The sequence below is a fragment of the Rhinopithecus roxellana genome, chromosome 14, assembly GCF_007565055.1.
Source record: "Rhinopithecus roxellana isolate Shanxi Qingling chromosome 14, ASM756505v1, whole genome shotgun sequence".
Classification (NCBI taxonomy): Eukaryota; Metazoa; Chordata; class Mammalia; order Primates; family Cercopithecidae; genus Rhinopithecus; species Rhinopithecus roxellana.
In genome coordinates this window covers 88,817,081-88,836,180 of record NC_044562.1, presented here as the reverse complement: position 1 = coordinate 88,836,180, position 19,100 = coordinate 88,817,081, and the positions used below count along the sequence as shown (strand labels likewise).

At 38.2% G+C, this 19,100-nt stretch overlaps 1 protein-coding gene across 3 annotated transcripts in view; it reads left to right on the top strand.

Annotated features, from left to right (window-relative positions):
- ALS2 (alsin Rho guanine nucleotide exchange factor ALS2) overlaps window positions 1-19,100 on the top strand; it is an 82,631-nt gene that overhangs the window by 45,992 nt on the left and 17,539 nt on the right. For all 3 annotated transcript variants that reach the window (XM_030916803.1, XM_030916801.1, XM_030916802.1), the window contains 12 exons: window positions 2,584-2,746; window positions 6,834-6,965; window positions 7,367-7,495; window positions 7,926-7,996; window positions 8,423-8,489; window positions 8,836-9,038; window positions 9,153-9,218; window positions 10,251-10,349; window positions 11,281-11,445; window positions 12,611-12,722; window positions 12,930-13,007; window positions 17,878-18,011. In XM_030916803.1, coding sequence (XP_030772663.1) covers window positions 2,584-2,746; window positions 6,834-6,965; window positions 7,367-7,495; window positions 7,926-7,996; window positions 8,423-8,489; window positions 8,836-9,038; window positions 9,153-9,218; window positions 10,251-10,349; window positions 11,281-11,445; window positions 12,611-12,722; window positions 12,930-13,007; window positions 17,878-18,011 — 1,419 coding nt within the window. The remainder of the gene's footprint in view (window positions 1-2,583; window positions 2,747-6,833; window positions 6,966-7,366; window positions 7,496-7,925; window positions 7,997-8,422; window positions 8,490-8,835; window positions 9,039-9,152; window positions 9,219-10,250; window positions 10,350-11,280; window positions 11,446-12,610; window positions 12,723-12,929; window positions 13,008-17,877; window positions 18,012-19,100) is intronic.

Genomic DNA, 19,100 nt, shown 5'->3' with positions numbered 1-19,100 from the left:
GCTGAATCATAGCCAAAGAAAATAGGAGAAAATGGGGTTGTACCCAAACCAATAATTAAATGGAGCAGAGAGAAAATATAATAGTTATTTTTCAGATAGTAATGCTTGAAGAAAAGCAAGTTTAATTACAGGAAGATGCAAAAAATAGATGAAGACTTGTGACAATTTAAATGGAAAGCTTCTGGGCTTCCTGAAGGGCTACAGCAGTTACTGACCCTGGTTCCTTAACAGCAGTTACTGACCCTGGTTCCTTATTCTGTTGTTGTTGACCTTCCTCTAGCATTTCTGAGTCAGATTCACAGTACTGAAGAACTGACCTTGTTAGAGCAGGAAAATGAGATGACATAAGTTGAAAGCCTCTTGCCTTTTGCACAGCACCATGCCCACAGCCTGGGTTTAACATGGTTAAAGGCAGCACTGACAACTTTTTCCCATTTCTATTTACAAAGTCAATAGTTAAAATTACCTTAAAGATTTCATTTTCAGAGAAGAGTTTGAGAATGTCTAGAGCACAGCTAGGGTGCCCACATGGCTGTTAGTGGATCTTGGATGATGATGTGCAAGCACTTATCATTCATCTGATTTATCACTCAGCTGCTCACATCAGACTTGCCTGGTGGTTTGATTATTATGCAAGTTTTTTTTCTTAACTGATAAAATATATGTAATGTCATATTTTAATCTTAATTATACACTAATATGTGTACAATTTAGGGGCATCAAATACATTCACAGTATTGTATAACCATCACTATTTTTCTTTATCTCCAAGAAAAACTGAGTGCATGTTAAATAATAACTCCTCCCATACTGTCTACCTGGCTCTGGTAATCTCTATTCTACTTCCTCTCTGTATGAGTTTGCCTATTCTAGGTACCTTATATGAGTCGAATCATGTATTTATTTGCCCTTCTGTGTCTGGCTTATTTCTTTAAGCATAGTATTTTTAAGGTTCATTCATGTTGTAGCATACGTCAAAATTTCATTCTGTTTTATGGCTGAATAATATTCTCTTGTATGTACACACTACTACATTTTATCAATCAGTTCATCTGCTGATGGACACTTAGGTTGTTTCTACCTTTAATATTTTTATTTTAAAAATCTGAGTAAAAAGTATAGACCTTGCCATATAAGGAAAAAGTAATATTGCCACTATTAGATTAAAAACTCCCTAGAAAAGATAAGCTGATCAGAGATGATTTCTGGTTCAGCTTTCTTAGGAGTGTAGCTTGTCCTCTTTCGGGGAAGACTGGAGGTAAGGATATGAGTGAGTCCTGGAAAGTAATGGAGTTCACAAGAGTTGGAACATTTCTGGTCTACTGTAGACTGGGTACTGGGTATTGAGGAGAAATATGGTCCAAGGGAGTTTGTGTTCACTATATCTTACCTTCGTCTCTCAGGAGCAGGTCAAAGCAGAACACTTGTATAGAATTAAATAAGTCCTCAGCTGGTCTCCGCAGTAGAACATGGAGAACGAAGTAAGAACATTAGCACAAACCAAACATAAATAAAATCTGGGCACTCTATCTAAGATCTTTTTTTTTTTTTTTTTTTTTTTTTTGTTGAGACAGGCTGGTCACCCAGGCTGGTGTGCAGTGGCACAACCATGGCTCACTACAGCCTCAACTTCCTGTGCTCAAATGATCCTCCTGCCTCAGCCGCCTGAGTAGCTGAGACTACAGGTGTACGCTTCCATGCCTGGCTAATTTTTGTATTTTTTGTAGAGACAGGGGTTCGTTATGTTGCTCAGGCTGGTCTCAAACTCCTGGGCTCAAGCTATCCACCCACCTTGGCATCCCAAAGTGCTGGGATTACAGGTGTGAACCACTGCACCCAGCTCACCAACTCTTACTGCTTTACCATTAAGTATTTTGGTTTGGTGAGCTAAGCCTTAATGGGTTATTGATCAGCATTAAAATTTGGAATAAAATTTTAACGAATTTATAAAAAACTGAATATTAAACACTAATTTTTGGCTTCAGTTTGAAATGCTTTTGAAGATCTCAGCATTGAAATCGTCACATATAATCATCTTTATTGTTTCTTGTTAACTGTAATACTAGTTCTTTCAGCTTTTTATTACTTTCCTATAATAAACTCATAATTGAAGGAAAAAAGAAGAAATTAGAAGCGTTTTAATATCCACACTAATTCTGTTGGAGCAAGGAGCTTCACTTTTCTTCCAGTGTTTCTATTTAGCACAGCTGCCTAGAGCAATTAGTTTTGCCATTTATTGCTGTGACTTTTGGCTTTGAAATTAACAGGTGATGGTGTCAGCTGGTCTCTGATTATTCACCTTAAATTGTGGGATGCATGATTCATTTCCTAGAACATAGGCACAAGCCTGTGATTAACCATTTGTATTGCTACCATTTGCTACTTTTTATACTTTAAAAATCCTATCTTATAGATAGGGAAATTCTTTTAATTATATGTGGCTTATTTCGTTGTATTTCTACTTTCATAGCAGCTAAAAAATGTGCATTCTGAAAGGTACTTTCTAGTGAAATGTTTTATTTAATATCATGCATATTACCAATTCAAAAAGGATTAACTAATTTTGTTTTCCTCTACCTCTAGTGATTTCCTAAATAAAAACCAAGAGCTGTTGCAAGATTTATCAGAAGTGAATGATGAAAACACTCAGTTGATGGAAATACTGAATACTTTGTTTTTCTTGCCAATCAGACGACTTCATAATTATGCAAAAGTTTTGCTAAAGCTTGCTACTTGTTTTGAAGTGGTAAGCTCCCATGTATACCTCTTTGGACATTTGGAAAGCCAAGGATCATAGTTGTTGGTATGGATTATGCCACCACAAGATCTGGAACTCCAGTAATTTAATATTTACATGTGTCTAATTAAATTTAATTTTCTTCAGGGAAATGATAGAGGAAAGTATGACTGTAGATAAATTGAGTTTTCTGTGGATTCAGTTTCCTTTTAGGACCTTATCAAGATGAATAAACTGTATTCATTTTATGAAACTTTGTCTAAAGTTGAGACTCTATCAGATGTTACTCACTCAGTAGTTGTCAAAATTTATTGGATGCATGCTGACTATGAGTTAAACAGAGCTCTTCAAAGCCCTGGTTTTCTGTATAAGGGCACACACCTGTAAGGCAGGGGTGTTAACTGACCTGGATTCATGCTAGACTTTATACCAGGGGATTAGGTTACCTTAGCAAATGCTGAGAGGAATCAGTGTTACAGGATTTTCTCAAATGTTAACTAGTCCACTCCTATATAAAACTAGTTAGATGGAATCCTAGGAAGTTAGCACCACACTAGGATATAGATGTATGTTAAAGCTGGTCCTGAGACATTCACCTTTCAAATACTGTCGAAATGTGTGGTTTCATTTTGTTTCTACCCTGAAAGGCTCTAGATAAATTATAACGACTCCAAAGTCCCTTATAGGTTTTTTGTTGTTGTTTGTTTGTTTGTTTTTGAGACAGAGTCTCGTTCTGTCACTGGGGCTGGAGTGTAGTGGTGCAATCTTGGCTCACTGCAACCTCCACCTCCCAGGTTCGAGTAATTCTCATGCCTCAGCCTCCTAAGTAGCTGAGATTACAGGTGTGTGCCATGATACTGGCTACTTTTTTTTTTGTTTTTGTATTTTTAGTAGAGTTGGGTTTTCACCATGTTGGCCAGGCTGGCCTCGAACTCCTGACCTCAAGTGATTGACCTGCCTCGGCCTCCCAAAGTGCTGGGATTACAGGCATGAGCCAACATACTGGCCCCTTATAGGTTTAGAATCTTCTTAATCTCTAGGTCTGTCTCTTGATCTAAACAGATTTCACCCCTCAGAGTGACCCAGGAACTGATTGATGTAGGCTTTCTACAGTTGAGCCTACTGTGATCTTGTAGGTCTTCTCTTTAGTCTGATTTTGACTTTAAAACCAGACTAAAGAAAAGACCTGTAAGATCTTTAAACTGATCTAGCTTTAGCTGTGAAGGTTTGACCTATCAAATATCCCAGTGAGATACAGCTTTCACCCCAATATGGCCTCAGTCAACAAAAAAATTTCCTACCAGATCAGCTTAGAATTGTTCAGAGTCAGAGTTCAGTTTTCCTGGATGTAGCTTTCATGTGCTTTATATTTCCTTCCTGAAACACTCCCACTCCCATCCTCATTCTGGGACAAAAGTCATTTTATCATGAAAATAAAGCCCTCTTTGACTATATTGGTTCTCTTTCCCCTATCCATCTCTAAAGGATTATTTACTCTATTTTGCTAACACTTTCTCTCTCCATTATTCACTTCTCATGTTATATCAGTGGCCCTTATCCTCATCACAGGGGGTCAAAATCAACTGTGGAAGCTTTTTCAAAACAAACCTGCCCATATTCCATCACTATACATTATAATTGAGTAAGTCTAAGGCACACCTTTGACATCGTGTGTGTGTACACATATATGTATTTTTTAAATGTCTCCATATAAAAAAATAATAATACTTAACATTTATTGAATGAATTCCATATGCCAGGCACTGTTCTAAGCAAGTTATATGTATTCATTTAATCCCCACATCAACTTGGTGAAGTAGGCGCATTATTATTATACCTATTTCATCATCAGCCTTTTACAGATGAGAGAATTGAGACACAGCTGAGAATTGGTAGAGCTACAATTCATATCGAGGCTCTGGTTCCAGAATCTGTTCTCTTAACCTACTTTTCTAGATTGTCTTTTATGATATATAACCTGTTAACAAAACCACTGCATTATTCTGGTACATTTTTCTATCTTGTCTGCCTAATTATGATACAAAGATCATGCCTTATTTTTTTTTCCCTAGCATTCTAGCAGAATGTTTCATATGTGGTAGATACTCATTAAATGTTTCTTAAGTGAATGGAAAAAAATGAAAATGAGTGACTCTCAGAATTGTGGAAAGTAAACTCATGTGAGAGATCATCCTTCGATCTTACCTTCTGCTCCCTCACTACATGGCATAGCAGTTACACCCATCCCAGTAGTTGGTTCTCAAATCTTGGTTTGCAGACCCCTGGGGCTTCCAAAGACCGTTTCAAGAGGTTCACAAGGTCAAAACTATTTTCATGATAGTACTAAGATATTTACCTTTTCCACTGTGTTGTCATTTACATTGATAGTGCAGAAGTTAAGGTGGGTAAAACTGCTGGTTCCTTGGTAGGAATCAAGGCAGTGGCACCAGACTATACTAGTAGTCATTGCATTCTTCATTGCCATGCACTTGCAGTTAAAATACAATTTCACTTAAGAATGTCCTATTATGTGTGGTGATGTGCGAAGTACATGTAAAGCAGTTCTGCTGCATGCTGAAGTGTGGTGGTTTTCAAGAAAAAGCACCATTGTGATTGTTGAGTTGAGAGCTCCTGTTGAAATGAATGGGTTGCTTTTTTTTTTTTTTTTTAACTTGAAAGGATAATTGACAGATAAACTGATTTTTCAGATTTGGATATTGGCAGATATTTTCTCAGAAATGAGTAAATGAACCTGTCATTTCAAAGAGAACAAATGATAGTATTTGTTGCCAATAATAAAATCTCAACTTTTAAGCAAAAGTTAGAATGTTAGAGATGAATCTACCACTGTGAGTGTGACAGTTGCCTGATACTTAGGACTTTATCTTATGAGATTGGTGGTTCTATGATCCTGTGATTTTTGATGTTGTAGAAGAAAGATGTCAACATTTGGAAAATCTGCATAATTCAGTCAACCAGTATTTTCCATATGTCCAATCCATAATCATAGATGGTACAAAGTCGTAGCTGGTAAAAGACCCATTCAAAGAGCACGATGAACCCCTGGATTTTAACATCTCAGTGTACAAAAAACTCATTGCTGTGGTTTTAGATTCCACATTGCAGCTCCCTTTAAGAATCTACCACTTAGCAAGTTTTAATGTAATATCAAAGGAGAATATCCACATTCATTTGAAATGGCTATTAAAATGCTTCTCTCTATTCCAGATATATACCTTTATAAGGCCACATTTTCTTCATAGGTTTTAACCAAACAACATATAACACATTAAATGCAGAAGCTGATGTAAAAGTCCAGCTGTCATTTTTAAAGCCAGATAATAAAGAGATTAGAAAAAATGTGGACCATTGCCACTTTTCTCACTAAAAACATTTTTTTTTTTTTTTTTTGAGACGGAGTCTTGCTCTGTTGCCCAGGCTGGAGTACGCATCTCAGCTCACTGCAAGCTCCGCCTCCTGGGTTCACGCCATTCTCCTGCCTCAGCCTCCCGAGTAGCTGGGACTACAGGTGCCCGCCACAACACCCAGCTAACTTTTTGTATTTTTTTAGTGGAGACAGGGTTTCACCATGTTAACCAGGATGGTCTTGATCCCCTGACCTCGTGATCCGCCAGCCTCGGCCTCCCAAAGTGCTGAGATTATAGGTATGAGCCACCGAGCCCTGCCACTAAAATAGTTTTGTAAGTGAATTAATAAAAGCTTTTGACATTTCTTAATTTTATGTTCTAATATGGTAAATATCAATAGATACAGTCCACATAAGAAAAATAAAGGGATCCCAAGACCAAAACATTTGAGAACTCCTGCCCTATCCTGGGGTCTCTGCTGCTCTCCTCAGTAACTGCCAGGTTTTGTCTCTCTCCCCTGAGTTATTCCCCTATTTCATATGTATTTTTATGTAGTAGAATTTTTCTAAAACCAATCTCCTTTTCCCAGTCTCCTGCAATGTGCTACTTATGCTCTTGGGCCAAATTTTCCCCTACATTTAATACTATATATCTAAAGCAGACGGAGGCTACAGATTCTGGATAATGATTTTATGTTCTTTTTTTCCTCTTTAATTTTTGCCCTGTAGGCATCTCCAGAATATCAGAAACTGCAGGATTCCAGTTCTTGTTATGAGTGTCTTGCTCTCCATCTCGGCAGGAAAAGGAAGGAAGCAGAATACACACTGGGCTTCTGGAAGACCTTCCCCGGAAAAATGACGGTAAGCCATGCCAATTGTTGTTTGTTACCCTAGCAAACAGCAACTGTTTCGATAACAATTGATATCATTTTCTCTGTTCCTCGTTTATGGTAATAACATTTTAATGACCCCTTTCCTAAAATGTCTAAGGACCATACCAATGGGTACTCTAAATACCTTCTGTCATTTCTAGAAATCCTCTCTGAAGACTTACCTTTAATTTGTTTTTGTTTTCTTTTTAATCTCCTTTGAGCTCTACTTTTGTGAAGTGTTTAGATCCCATAGAAATTTAGTTTTTACACCAAGCTAAGCTATGACCAACAAATTCCCTTAAACGTGATTTGTATCTGTTTTATTTTCTCTTTACATGTAAACATGATTTTGATTGTTTCACTTAGTATTATATTTGTCTTTAATTCCAGGATTCCTTGAGAAAGCCAGAGCGTCGACTGCTGTGTGAGAGTAGTAACCGAGCCCTGTCTCTGCAGCATGCTGGGAGGTTTTCTGTGAATTGGTTCATTCTCTTTAATGATGCACTGGTCCATGCCCAGGTAGGCTGGATTCCTCACCTTAAAAGAATCCCTGAAAGGTGGAATCCTATCCTTATTAACTATACTATCAGTTTATGTTCAAAACTAGTGTGATTTTACTGAAACTGTTGTCTAAAAGAGACTGTTCAGCTACAGCATGGATTTGTGTATGCACTGGATTTCAGAGAAATTCTGAAGTTTCCAGCTTGAGAATGAGTGTCAGCCATGTGAAGAGGGCCCTGCAGCAGAGATGGCAAGGCCCTTTGGGTTAGCTGTGTTACGGGGACAATGTGGCAGAATTGATGGCACCTACATGGACTTAACTATTTCAAGGGGTTGTGCAGCAGAGACTGCAGGGCCCATGTGGGTTAATGACATGAAGGGGATATGGGCAGAGACCCCAAGGTCTACATGGGCTTTCATAAAAGTGCCTCCATGTTCTCTGTTTCAGTTCTCCACACACCATGTTTTCCCTCTGGCCACGCTGTGGGCAGAGCCACTGTCTGAAGAAGCTGGTGGTGTGTAAGTGTGTCCCCCCTCCCCATTCTACCCCGTCCAAGTCTGTTACCCAGGTTGCTTCCTTAAATGTGAAAAAAGGCTCAGGAGGACTTGGGAGACAGTCTCCCCATTCTGCATAATGAGACCCACCTCCCAGCACATTAGACAGTAAAGTAGTCTATTGATAATAAAATGGCCTGTTGCAAAGATCATGGCAAGTCACGATTAGGTGATGAAAAGGCATCTTCATTGCACACATCCCCATCGTTCAACCCAGAGCAGAGAATTCTTTGTTCTTTCTACCATGGTGGGACACAAAACCAAACAAGCGTTTACATTAATTGACTTCTGCTCCTCTTGAAATAAAGAGGTTGCTTTTCAAATTTGAGGATTGATACTGTAACGACAGGTTGTTAAACCTACTGGTATTTATCCTTGTGAACATTTTAGGAATGGCTTAAAGATAACCACACCTGAGGAGCAGTTCACTCTCATTTCATCTACACCCCAGGAAAAGGTTAGTCCATTATGGTATTTTCTTTCAGTCTTCACCCTGGCTCTTTCTGCCTCTTGTGTAATAAAAAAGAAATATAAATTGTTCTTGCTTGACTAATGATGCACAGTTCTGTCTGATAAATCTTCATCAAGCCAAAACTATAGGTTCTTGGTTTTGTTTTTTTTTTTATGTGACTTAATTTTAAACATATAGCAGAGAATTCCAAGAGCCGGTCAATATTACTCCATTAATAGGAAAAGCATTAGGACACAAATAATTTATTCACACCAAAGAAAACTAACAGGGTTTAAAGCAGTGCTTGATGAATTGTTGCCTTAAGCTTATTGATGTTACTTTTTGCTCCTAGACAAAGTGGCTGCGAGCTATAAGCCAAGCTGTAGATCAGGCTTTGAGAGGGATGTCTGATCTTCCCGCTTATGGAAGTGGTAGCAGTGTTCAGAGACAGGAACCACCCATTTCACGCAGTGCCAAATATACTTTCTACAAAGATCCTCGCCTAAAGGATGCCACCTATGATGGACGCTGGCTTTCAGGGAAGCCTCATGGCAGGTGAAAATGTTGAAGATTTATACCTGGGGTGAGGATGATCATCACATGATAGAAAAAATATTGATTATCTGAAATATTAGTTGACATGCATTATTCTTTGCTTACGCATTCCAGAGGGGTTTTGAAGTGGCCTGATGGAAAGATATATTCTGGCATGTTCAGGAATGGCTTGGAAGATGGGTAAGAAAATTGTGTAAAATATGATAGTAAATTCAAGTTCAGTAAGGTCATAAATTATGTTATTTTGTATGCAGAGCTGCTTTTCAAACAAGTAGTAGATTTTTGTTGTTATTTTTTAGAAATGCACATGTATGATCATGAAGAGAGCCAGGAGTGAGGGGTACAGCCTCTGATTTACCTAGACTGGGTCATTTTCCTTGATAGCCGTGTGACCTCACATTACACAGCCTTCCATCTGTTAAAATGGGGCTATGTTTTCTATTAATTTCTCAGTTGTGAAGACTGAGAACTTTGGTAATGTTAATGGTAGGACTATTGAGACAGTAGTCCCCCTTTACACAAAGGACATAGAAAAATTTTCCTTTCAGTTGTTTTAAGTCATCTTTAATTTCTGTGGTATGTTAAAGGAAACATTTCCAAGTGCTATATTATCCTAATGATGTTCTAATGACTTTTTAAAATAAGTTTATCATGTTTTCTAACACTGGAAATGTATTTACGTGATTAGTTTATGACAGTATTTTGTATAATGTTAAGGAAGTAATTTATTTCAGTGTACAAAAAATGTCGGGTAGGTGATTTTGTGTGTCTGTGTGATCATGTAAATTCTTGTGATGTGTTAAACAATCTTTTTAATAGATTGTTAGAATGAGAAGAGACTTTAGATCATCTCATTTACCCACTGAGTTGCCCCTCTTATTATCCAAATAAAGGAGCTGGATACCTGGGCTTACCACATGGTGGTGCAGGTAATTAGTGACAGAAATAGGCGAAGGACACAGGTCTTCTATTTTTCACCGGACTTGTATTAAAACACCATATCTTAGTGTAGTGGGGCTGATGTCCCACTCCTTTTGCCAAACAGCTTAGGTTATAGATTCACCTTAAACCAAGATGCTGTTTTAACCCTTTCCTCCTACAGGTGAATGTTTTCTCTGTCTTCCTTGTTAAAATGTTTACCATGATACACATACAAAAGGTGAATATGTCATAAATGCATATTCTTTTGTTATTTTTTCTTTTTCGTGGCAGGTATGGAGAATACAGAATCCCAAACAAGGCAATTAACAAAGAAGACCATTATGTGGGCCATTGGAAAGAAGGAAAAATGTGCGGTCAAGGAGTCTACAGGTAATAACATTGGAAAGGCTGTTGGACTGGTGTTGGTTTTTCTTTTTTTTTTTTTTTTTTTTTTTTTTTGAGACGGAGTCTCGCTCTGTCACCCGGGCTGGAGTGCTGTGGCCGGATCTCAGCTCACTGCAAGCTCCGCCTCCCGGGTTCACGCCATTCTCCTGCCTCAGCCTCCCGGGTAGCTGGGACTACAGGCGCCGCTACCTCGCCCGGCTAGATTTTTGTAGTTTTTAGTAGAGACAGGGTTTCACCGTGTTAGCCAGGATGGTCTCGATCTCCTGACCTCGTGATCCGCCCGCCTCGGCCTCCCAAAGTGCTGGGATTACAGGCTTGAGCCACCGCGCCCGGCCGGTTTTTCATATAACCATGTAAACTTGAATGTTTGCATAGTCAAAATTTCCAAGGTTTAAGTTTTGCTTAGTCTTATAGATAAAATTTAGAGGAGTAAATAAAATTGAAACTCTCTGTGATCTTCTTTTAAAGGTCAACCTCTCATCTGTCACAGGATTAAAATACCAGATTATTAAATTTAGTTCTTATCTAAATTTTATATACCTTATAAACCATAATTTTCTCATAGAGACTCCTATATGTCTTATCTATAAATGTATCTTATTTTTATTTACTTGATTCTAACGGACAAAACTTTTATTCTTCCCTCTTACAAAAAACTCATTATTTCATTTTCCCGTAAGAGACTAAAAACACATTTTTTTCCATGTTAATGCAAAATACCACCCATGGTGTCTTTAACTTTTTAACTTTAGTCACTCAAAAATGAGGTTTTTTAAATTAGTGATAAATAATCATATAAACAAATAATTATAGCTACCAGTGAGACTGAGTATGGTTTTGGATTTTCTAAACTTTGCAAAAATGAGCATCAGAATTCAATGTGCATGTGATAATTATCCATTCTTTCCAACCACAGCTATGCTTCTGGTGAAGTGTTTGAGGGCTGTTTCCAAGATAATATGCGTCATGGTCATGGCCTTCTACGAAGTGGGAAATTGACGTCCTCCTCTCCTAGTATGTTCATTGGCCAGTGGGTAACGGATAAGAAAGCAGGATATGGTGTCTTTGATGATATCACTAGGTACAGTGTTCTCCTTCTTTTCTCACAGTTTAAGCAAATGATTAAGCACCATGATTATTTAACAAGCAGTTTATACTTATTTTGTCTTTTTCATGGAGATTAGTAAGATTTCTTTGAGTTTGAGTAGGTGAAAAATGAACCTTCTTTTATGACAAACCCTTTTGTTTATTTATTTATTTATTTTTTGAGATAGGGTCTCACTCTGTCACCCAGGCTGGCGTGGTGCGATCTCAGCTCACTGCAATGTCTGCCTCCTGGGTTCAAGGGATCCTCCTACCTCAGTCTACCAAGTAGCTGGGACCACAGGCACACACCACCACACCCAGTTAATTTTTTGTATTTTTGGTAGAGATGGGGTTTTGCCATATTGTCCAGGCTGGTCTCGAACTCCTGGCCTCAAGTGTTCCACCTGCCTTTGCCTCCCAAAGTGCTGGGATTATAGGCATGAGCCACCGCACCCAGCCTCTTTCTTTTTAAGTTAGCAAACTTTTGTGTAAGAAAAACCTATGCATAGGTTTTATTCTGCTTATTACATTTCAAATGAAATTATTTAGAGTTGAATTCTAGGCCTTCTTTTTAAAAATTATATATTTTAAAGTTATCAAGTAACTACCTGGGGTATATACAGCTCTGTGTCAGATAGACCACAACATTAAATTCCTCACAGAACATTACTGAGTGAGATGTCTTTTGCTCTCACCTTGTCCCATATTTGAGGAGACAAAGTTAACTACTTTAACTAGAAAAAAGGCCAGGCGCGGTAGCTCAAGCCTGTAATCCCAACACTTTGGGAGGCTGAGACGGGCGGATCACGAGGTCAGGAGATCGAGACCATCCTGGCTAACACAGTGAAACCCTGTCTCTACTAAAAAATACAAAAAACTAGCCGGGCGAGGTGGCGGGCGCCTGTAGTCCCAGCTACTCAGGAGGCTGAGGCAGGAGAATGGCGTAAACCCGGGAGGCGGAGCTTGCAGTGAGCTGAGATCCGGCCACAGCACTCCAGCCTGGGTGACAGAACGAGACTCCGTCTCAAAAAAAAAAAAAAAGAAAAATGGAATCTATACCAGCCTAGGGTTGATGCCTGGGATCTCCCATGTGATAATTGTCTTTTCCCTACTTTATCCTTGTCTTCAGTGCTTTTTCTTTTCTTTTTATTTCTGTGCAGGGGGGAAAAGTATATGGGAATGTGGCAAGATGATGTGTGTCAAGGGAATGGTGTGGTGGTTACCCAGTTTGGATTATACTATGAGGGCAACTTTCACCTTAATAAAATGATGGTGAGTGGAATATTTGCATGTAGTTATTACTAACTTGTTAAAGCTCCTTTGTCCCTAACTTTTTAAGTCATCTTTTGATTAGTTTCTACCTTCTTAGTGCTATTTTCCTTCTTTTAAGATTCCGTAAGGCTTTGGGGATATGACTGCTTGCACTCTTAAGTGACTCTATTTTATGTGTTGTAATTCTTCTCTTGTTTCTTCTTATAGGGAAATGGGGTTTTGCTTTCCGAAGATGATACTATCTATGAGGGAGAATTTTCAGATGACTGGACTCTTAGTGGAAAGGTTGGAAACTAGCTTTCTTCTTTTTCTCTCTAATAAATTCTTTTACTAATTTTTTTTACTTTAAAAATAGCTGATTTACATGCCATAAAATTCATCCCTTTCAAGTGCACATTTCAGTAATTTTTAGTCAACATAGCTGTACAAACTACCACCACAATCCAGTTTCAGAACATTTCTGTCACCCAAGAAAATCCCTTCTGCTCATTCAGTGACTTCCATTTCCACCACCAGTCCCAGCCAACCACTAATCACTCTTAATCACTCTATAGATTTGCCTTTTCTGGGCCTTTTGTATAAATGGAATCATACATGCAGTCTCCTCTCTGTGGCTTCCTACACTTAGCGTAATGTTTTTGTTTTTTTCCATATTGTGGCATGTATAGTATTTGTTCCTTTTTATGACTGAATAGTTTTCCAAAACTACATTTAGTTTATTCTTTTACCAGTTGATAAACATTGAGTTATTTCCAACTTTAGACTATTGTGAATAATGCTGCCATAAACTTTCAAATGCAGTTTCTTGTGTAAACATACGTTTTCATTTTCATTTCTCAAGTAGATGCCTAGAGTGTAATTGCTGCTGGGTTTTATGGTAAATTGATGTTTAACGTATTAAGAAACTGTCAAACTTTTTTCCAAAATGTCTGTACCATTTTACATTCCCATCAGCAATGTGTGAGGATACTAATTTCTCCATATCAATGAGGATACTAATTTCTCCGTATCAAAAAATATTTCTTATTTTCTGTCTTTTTTCTTATAACCATTCCAATGGGTATGAAGTGGTATATCCTGATTTTCATTTGCGTTTCCCTAGTGGCTAATGATGTAGAACATGCTTATTAGTGATTCATATATCTTCTTTGATGAAATGTCTGTTCAGATCTTTGGCCTATTTGTAAAATTTTGTTTGTACTCTTATATGAATTATAAGGGTTCTTTCTGTATTCTGGATACATGTCCTTTATCAGATATGATTTATAAATATTTTCTTGCAGTCTGTGACTTGTCTTTTATTTTCTTAATGGTGTCTTTTGAAATAGAAAAGTTTTTCATTTTAACGAACTCTATAAAAAATTTTATGAATTATGCTTTTGATTTTATGTCTAAGAAGTCTTTGCCTTTTGGCTCACTCCTGTAATCCCAGTACTTTGGGAGGCCGAGGCAGGTAGATCACGAGGTCAGGAGATCAAGACCATCCTGGCAAACATGGTGAAACCCCAATCTCTACTAAAAATACAAAAAATTAGCCAAGTGTGATGGTGGGCACCTGTAGTCCCAGCTACTCGGGAGTCCGAGGCAGGAGAATGGCGTGAACCCGGGAGGTGGAGTTTGCAGTGAGCTGAGATCCCAGCACTACACTCCAGCCTGGGCGACAGAGTGAGACTCCATCTAAAAAAAAAAATAAAAAATAAAAACCATAAAATGTTATAGTTTTGCCTTTTATATTTAGGTCTGTGATTCATTTTAAGATAACTTTTGTATATGGGTTGAGTTATGTGTCCAAATTAATATTTTTGCATATGGCTATCCAAATTTCCCAGCACCTTTTCCCGTTGAATCTTGGCACCTGTGTTGACCAGAAAATGTGTTTATTTCTGGTCTCTCAGTTATATTTCACTGATCAACATGTCTCTCCTTGTGTTAATACCACACCATCTTGATTACTGTTGATTCCTAGTAAGTTGTGAAATCAGGAATATAAGTCCTCCAAATTTGTTCTTCTTCAAAATTGTTCTGGCGAATCTAGATTCTTTGCCTTTTCATATCAATTTTAGGACTGGCTTATCAAGATTCTGCAATAAACCTTGCTAAGATTTTGATAGAGATTGCATTGAATCTATAGATCAATTTGGGGAGAATTGCCATCTTAATAATATTGACTATTCCAACCCATGAACATAGAACATCTCACAGTTTATTTAGATCTTTAATTTCTCTCGGCAATGTTTTCTAGGTTTCAGTGTACACATCTTGCCTTTCTTTGGTTAAATTTGTTTCTAAGTATTTTATTGGTGCTATTGTAAAGCATTGTTTTCTTAATTTCATTTTCAGATTGTTCATTGCTATATTTAAAAAATGTAGTTGATTTTGTATTTTGTTCTTGTATCCTAAAATCTTGCTGAATTTGTTTATTAGTGTTAGTATTTGTGTGTGTGTGTGTGTGTGTGTGTGTGTGTGTGTGTGTGGATTTCTTAGGATTTCTTGCATACAGAATCATATCACCTACAAGTAAATACATTTTTTGCTTCTTTCTTTATAATATGGAAGGCTTTTATTTCTTTTTTTTGTCCAGTTGCACTGGCTAGAGTCCTCTGTGGAATGTTGAATAGAAAATATTAAGATTGGACATCTTTACATTGTTTTCTTTTTAGAGAAAAGCTTTTTTTTTTTGAGATAGGGTCTCACTTTGTCACCCAGGCTGGAGTGCAGTGGTGTGATCTCAGCTCCCTGCAGTCTCAACCTCCTGGGCTCAAGTAATCCTCCCTTCTCAGCCCCGCAAATAACTGGGACTACAGGCACATGCCACCATGCCTGGCTAATTTTTTTTTTTTTTTGTAGAGACAGGGTTTCACTATGTTGCCCAAGCTGGTCTCAAATTCCTGAGCTGAAGCAATCTACCCACCTCGGCCTCCCAAAGTGCTAGGATTACAGGCATGAGCCACCATGCCTGGCTGAAAAGTGTTTTTGTTAAAGTGCTTTTCCGTTGTCTGTTGAGATGATCATTTGGTTTTTATCATTTATTCTACTAATATGGTATATAATATTGGTTGCTTTACTGATGTTAAACCAACCTTGCTCTCCTGGGATGAATTGTACTTGGTCATGGTGTATGATTTTTTTATATGTTGATGTTGCTGGATTTAATGCCAATATTTTGTTGAGGATTTTTGCATTCATATTTGTGAGAGGTAATGGTCTGTGGTTTTCTTTTATTGTGATGTCTTTGTCTGTCTTTGATATCAGGATAATTCTGGCCTCATAGAACGAGTTGAGAAGTGTTCCCTCCTCCCCTATTCTCTGAAAGTTTGCGAAGCTTTGTTATTATTTCTTCTCTGAGTGTTTGGGAGAATTCACCAGTGAAGTCTTCTGGGCCTAAGCATTACTTCGTGAGAAATTTTTAATTTCTAACTCAGTTTTTTTACTTGCTTTAGGTCTATTTAGATTTTCTATTTCTCATTGAGTCAGTTTTGGTACTTTGTCTTCCTAGGAATTTTTCTATTTCTCTATGTTATCTGCTTAGTTGGCATAAAGCTGTTCTCTTAGTATTCCATTCTGTCTTCACATGTTTGTGATGCTGCAATAAAATATCATAGACTGGGAAATTTATTTCTTCACAATTTTGCAAGCTGGGAAGTCCAAGATCAAGGCAACAGCATTCCCTGTCTAGTGAAGGCCTTCTTGGCTGAGTTCTCACATAGCAAAAGATGGAAGGTCAGAAAGGCCTAAGATAGTTCCCTCTGGCACTTTTCTTTTTGTTTTTTTTCTTTTGAGACAGAGTCTTGCTCTGTCACCCAGCCTGAAGTGCAGTGGCACGATCTTGGCTCACTGCAACCTCCACCTTCTGGGTTCAAGCGATTCTTCTGCCTCACCCTCCTGAGTAGATGGGACTACAGGCACGTGCCATCATGTGCAGCTAATTTTTGTATTTTTAATAGAGATGGGGCTTCACCATGTTGGTCAGGCTGGTCTCAAACTCCTGACCTTGTGATCCACCCACCTCAGCCTCCCAAAGTGCTAGGATTATAGGTGTGAACCACCGCGCCCAACCCTCTGGCTATTTTCTAAGACACTGCTCCATTCATGAGGACACTGTCTTTAATCACTTCCCAAAAGGCCCCACCTCTTACCACTATCACCATGGGGTTTAAGTTTCAGTACAGATTTTAGAGGAGACACTTTCAAAACATAGTACCTTCTAACTTTTTTAATTCTATAGGCTGGTAGTAATAACCTGTTTCACTCTTGATTTTATAAACTTATGTTTTCTCATTTTTGCTTGATTAATCTAGTTAAATGTCAATTTTGTGTATCTTTTCCAAGAAGCAACTTTTAGTTTCATTGATCTTTCTTTATTTTTTGTTTTCTGTCTCATTTGCTGATTTTTGCACTAATCTTTATCATTTACCTCCTCTTTCTTGCTTTGGATTTAGGTTGTTAGTTTGTTCCTCCTTTTGTAATTTTATTAGGTAGAATTTTACATTACTGATTCGAGATCTTCCTGAAAAGATAGGTGTTAACAGCTATAAGTTTCCCTCTAAGCACTGCTTGTAATTTACATCATCCCCTAAATTTTAATATATTGTATGGTCATTTCATACAGTTCAAAATATTTTTGAGTTTTCCCTGTGTGTTTTTTTTTCTTTTACCCATGGATTATTTTCATATACACTCCTTGAGACATGCATGTGCCCATATTTTCTTTGAGATTTAAAGAGTTAGAGACTGGTAAAGAGCAAGTTAAAAAGGAAAACAACCATTTAGTGCTTTTTTTCTCTTGATTTTAAAAATTGAGGGCTGGGCATGGTAGCTCATGCCTGTAATCCCAGCAGTTTGGGAGGCCAAGGTGGGTGGATCACTTGAGGTGAGGAATTCGAGACCAGCCTGGCCAACATGGTGGAACCCCGTCTCTACTGAAAACACAAAAAATTAGCTGGGCGTGGTTTCGGGCGCCTGTGATCCCAGCTACTTGGGAGGCTGAGACAGGAGGATCACTTGAACCCAGGAAGCAGAGGTTGCAGTGAACCAAGATCGCACCATTGCACTCCAGCCTGGGCAATAGAATGAGACTCTGTCTCCAAATAAATAAATAAATAAATATTGAATATATTTCCTCTAACCCCACATTTTATTCTCTGACTTTACCTAGGGAACACTGACTATGCCAAATGGAGACTACATTGAAGGTTATTTTAGTGGAGAATGGGGATCTGGGATAAAAATCACTGGAACCTACTTCAAACCTAGTCTGTATGAGAGTGATAAAGACAGACCTAAAGTTTTGTGAGTAACTAGTGTTAATTCTGGATTAATTATTGAATGTTTGGAGTTGTCTTGCTTTTATCAAAGCTGGTTAATATTTTAAAAGCAAAATCAAGTTCTTAAAGTCTTCTTTTTTATTTTATTTTATTTTTATTTTTTGAGACAGGGTGTCACTCTGTCACCAGGCTGAACTGCAGTGGCGTGATCATGGCTCACTGCAGCCTTGACCTCCTGGGTTCATGTGATCCTCCCGCCTCAGCCTCCCAAGTAACTGGGACTACAGGTACCCACTACCATGCGTGGCTAATTTTTCTAATTTTTATAGAGACTGGGTCTTGCTATTGCTCAAGCTGGTCTTGAACCTGAGCTTAAGCGATCCTCCTGCTTCAGCCTCCCAAAATGCTGGGATTACAGGTATGAGCCACTGCACCTGGCCAAAGTTGTCTTCTTTTTTTTTTTTTTTTTTTTTAAACAAGATGTAACCGCCTTGAATTGTCAACTGACATTACTTTAGATGACTAAATCTATAGTCTTGTCTATAGTCTTGGTTTACATTATAAGCCTTAAAGCATGGATGTTTAAAAGGAAAGTTCCACATGTGAGAGAGTGTTTTTTTTTTTTTTGGAGATGGAGTCTCAGTCTGTCGTCCGGTTTGGAGTATGGTGGTGCCATCTCGGCTCACTGCAGTGTCTATCTCCCGGGTTCAAGCGATTCTCCTGCCTCAGCCTCCCAAGTAGCTGGGACTACAGGCGCACACAACCATGCCCGGCTAATTTTTTGTATATTTAGTAGAGACAAGGTTTCACCATGTTGGCCAGGCTGGTCTCGAACTCCTGACCTCAAGTGATCTGCCCACTTTGGCCTCTCAAAGTGCTGGGATTACAGGTGTGAGCCACTGTGCCCAGCCTGAAAGAGCATTCTGAGATGGAATCTGTACATAACTTGATTTTGAAAAGTAAAGAACATATACACACACACACACACACCCACCAAGTGGAATAGTAAAATCTGCATATATGAGGGAAAAAAGGCAAAATCTAAGTATATTATGCCCAACCCCATTGCATTTTTGACTTTATTCTCTGTTCTCCCACCATCTGTCCCTAGATG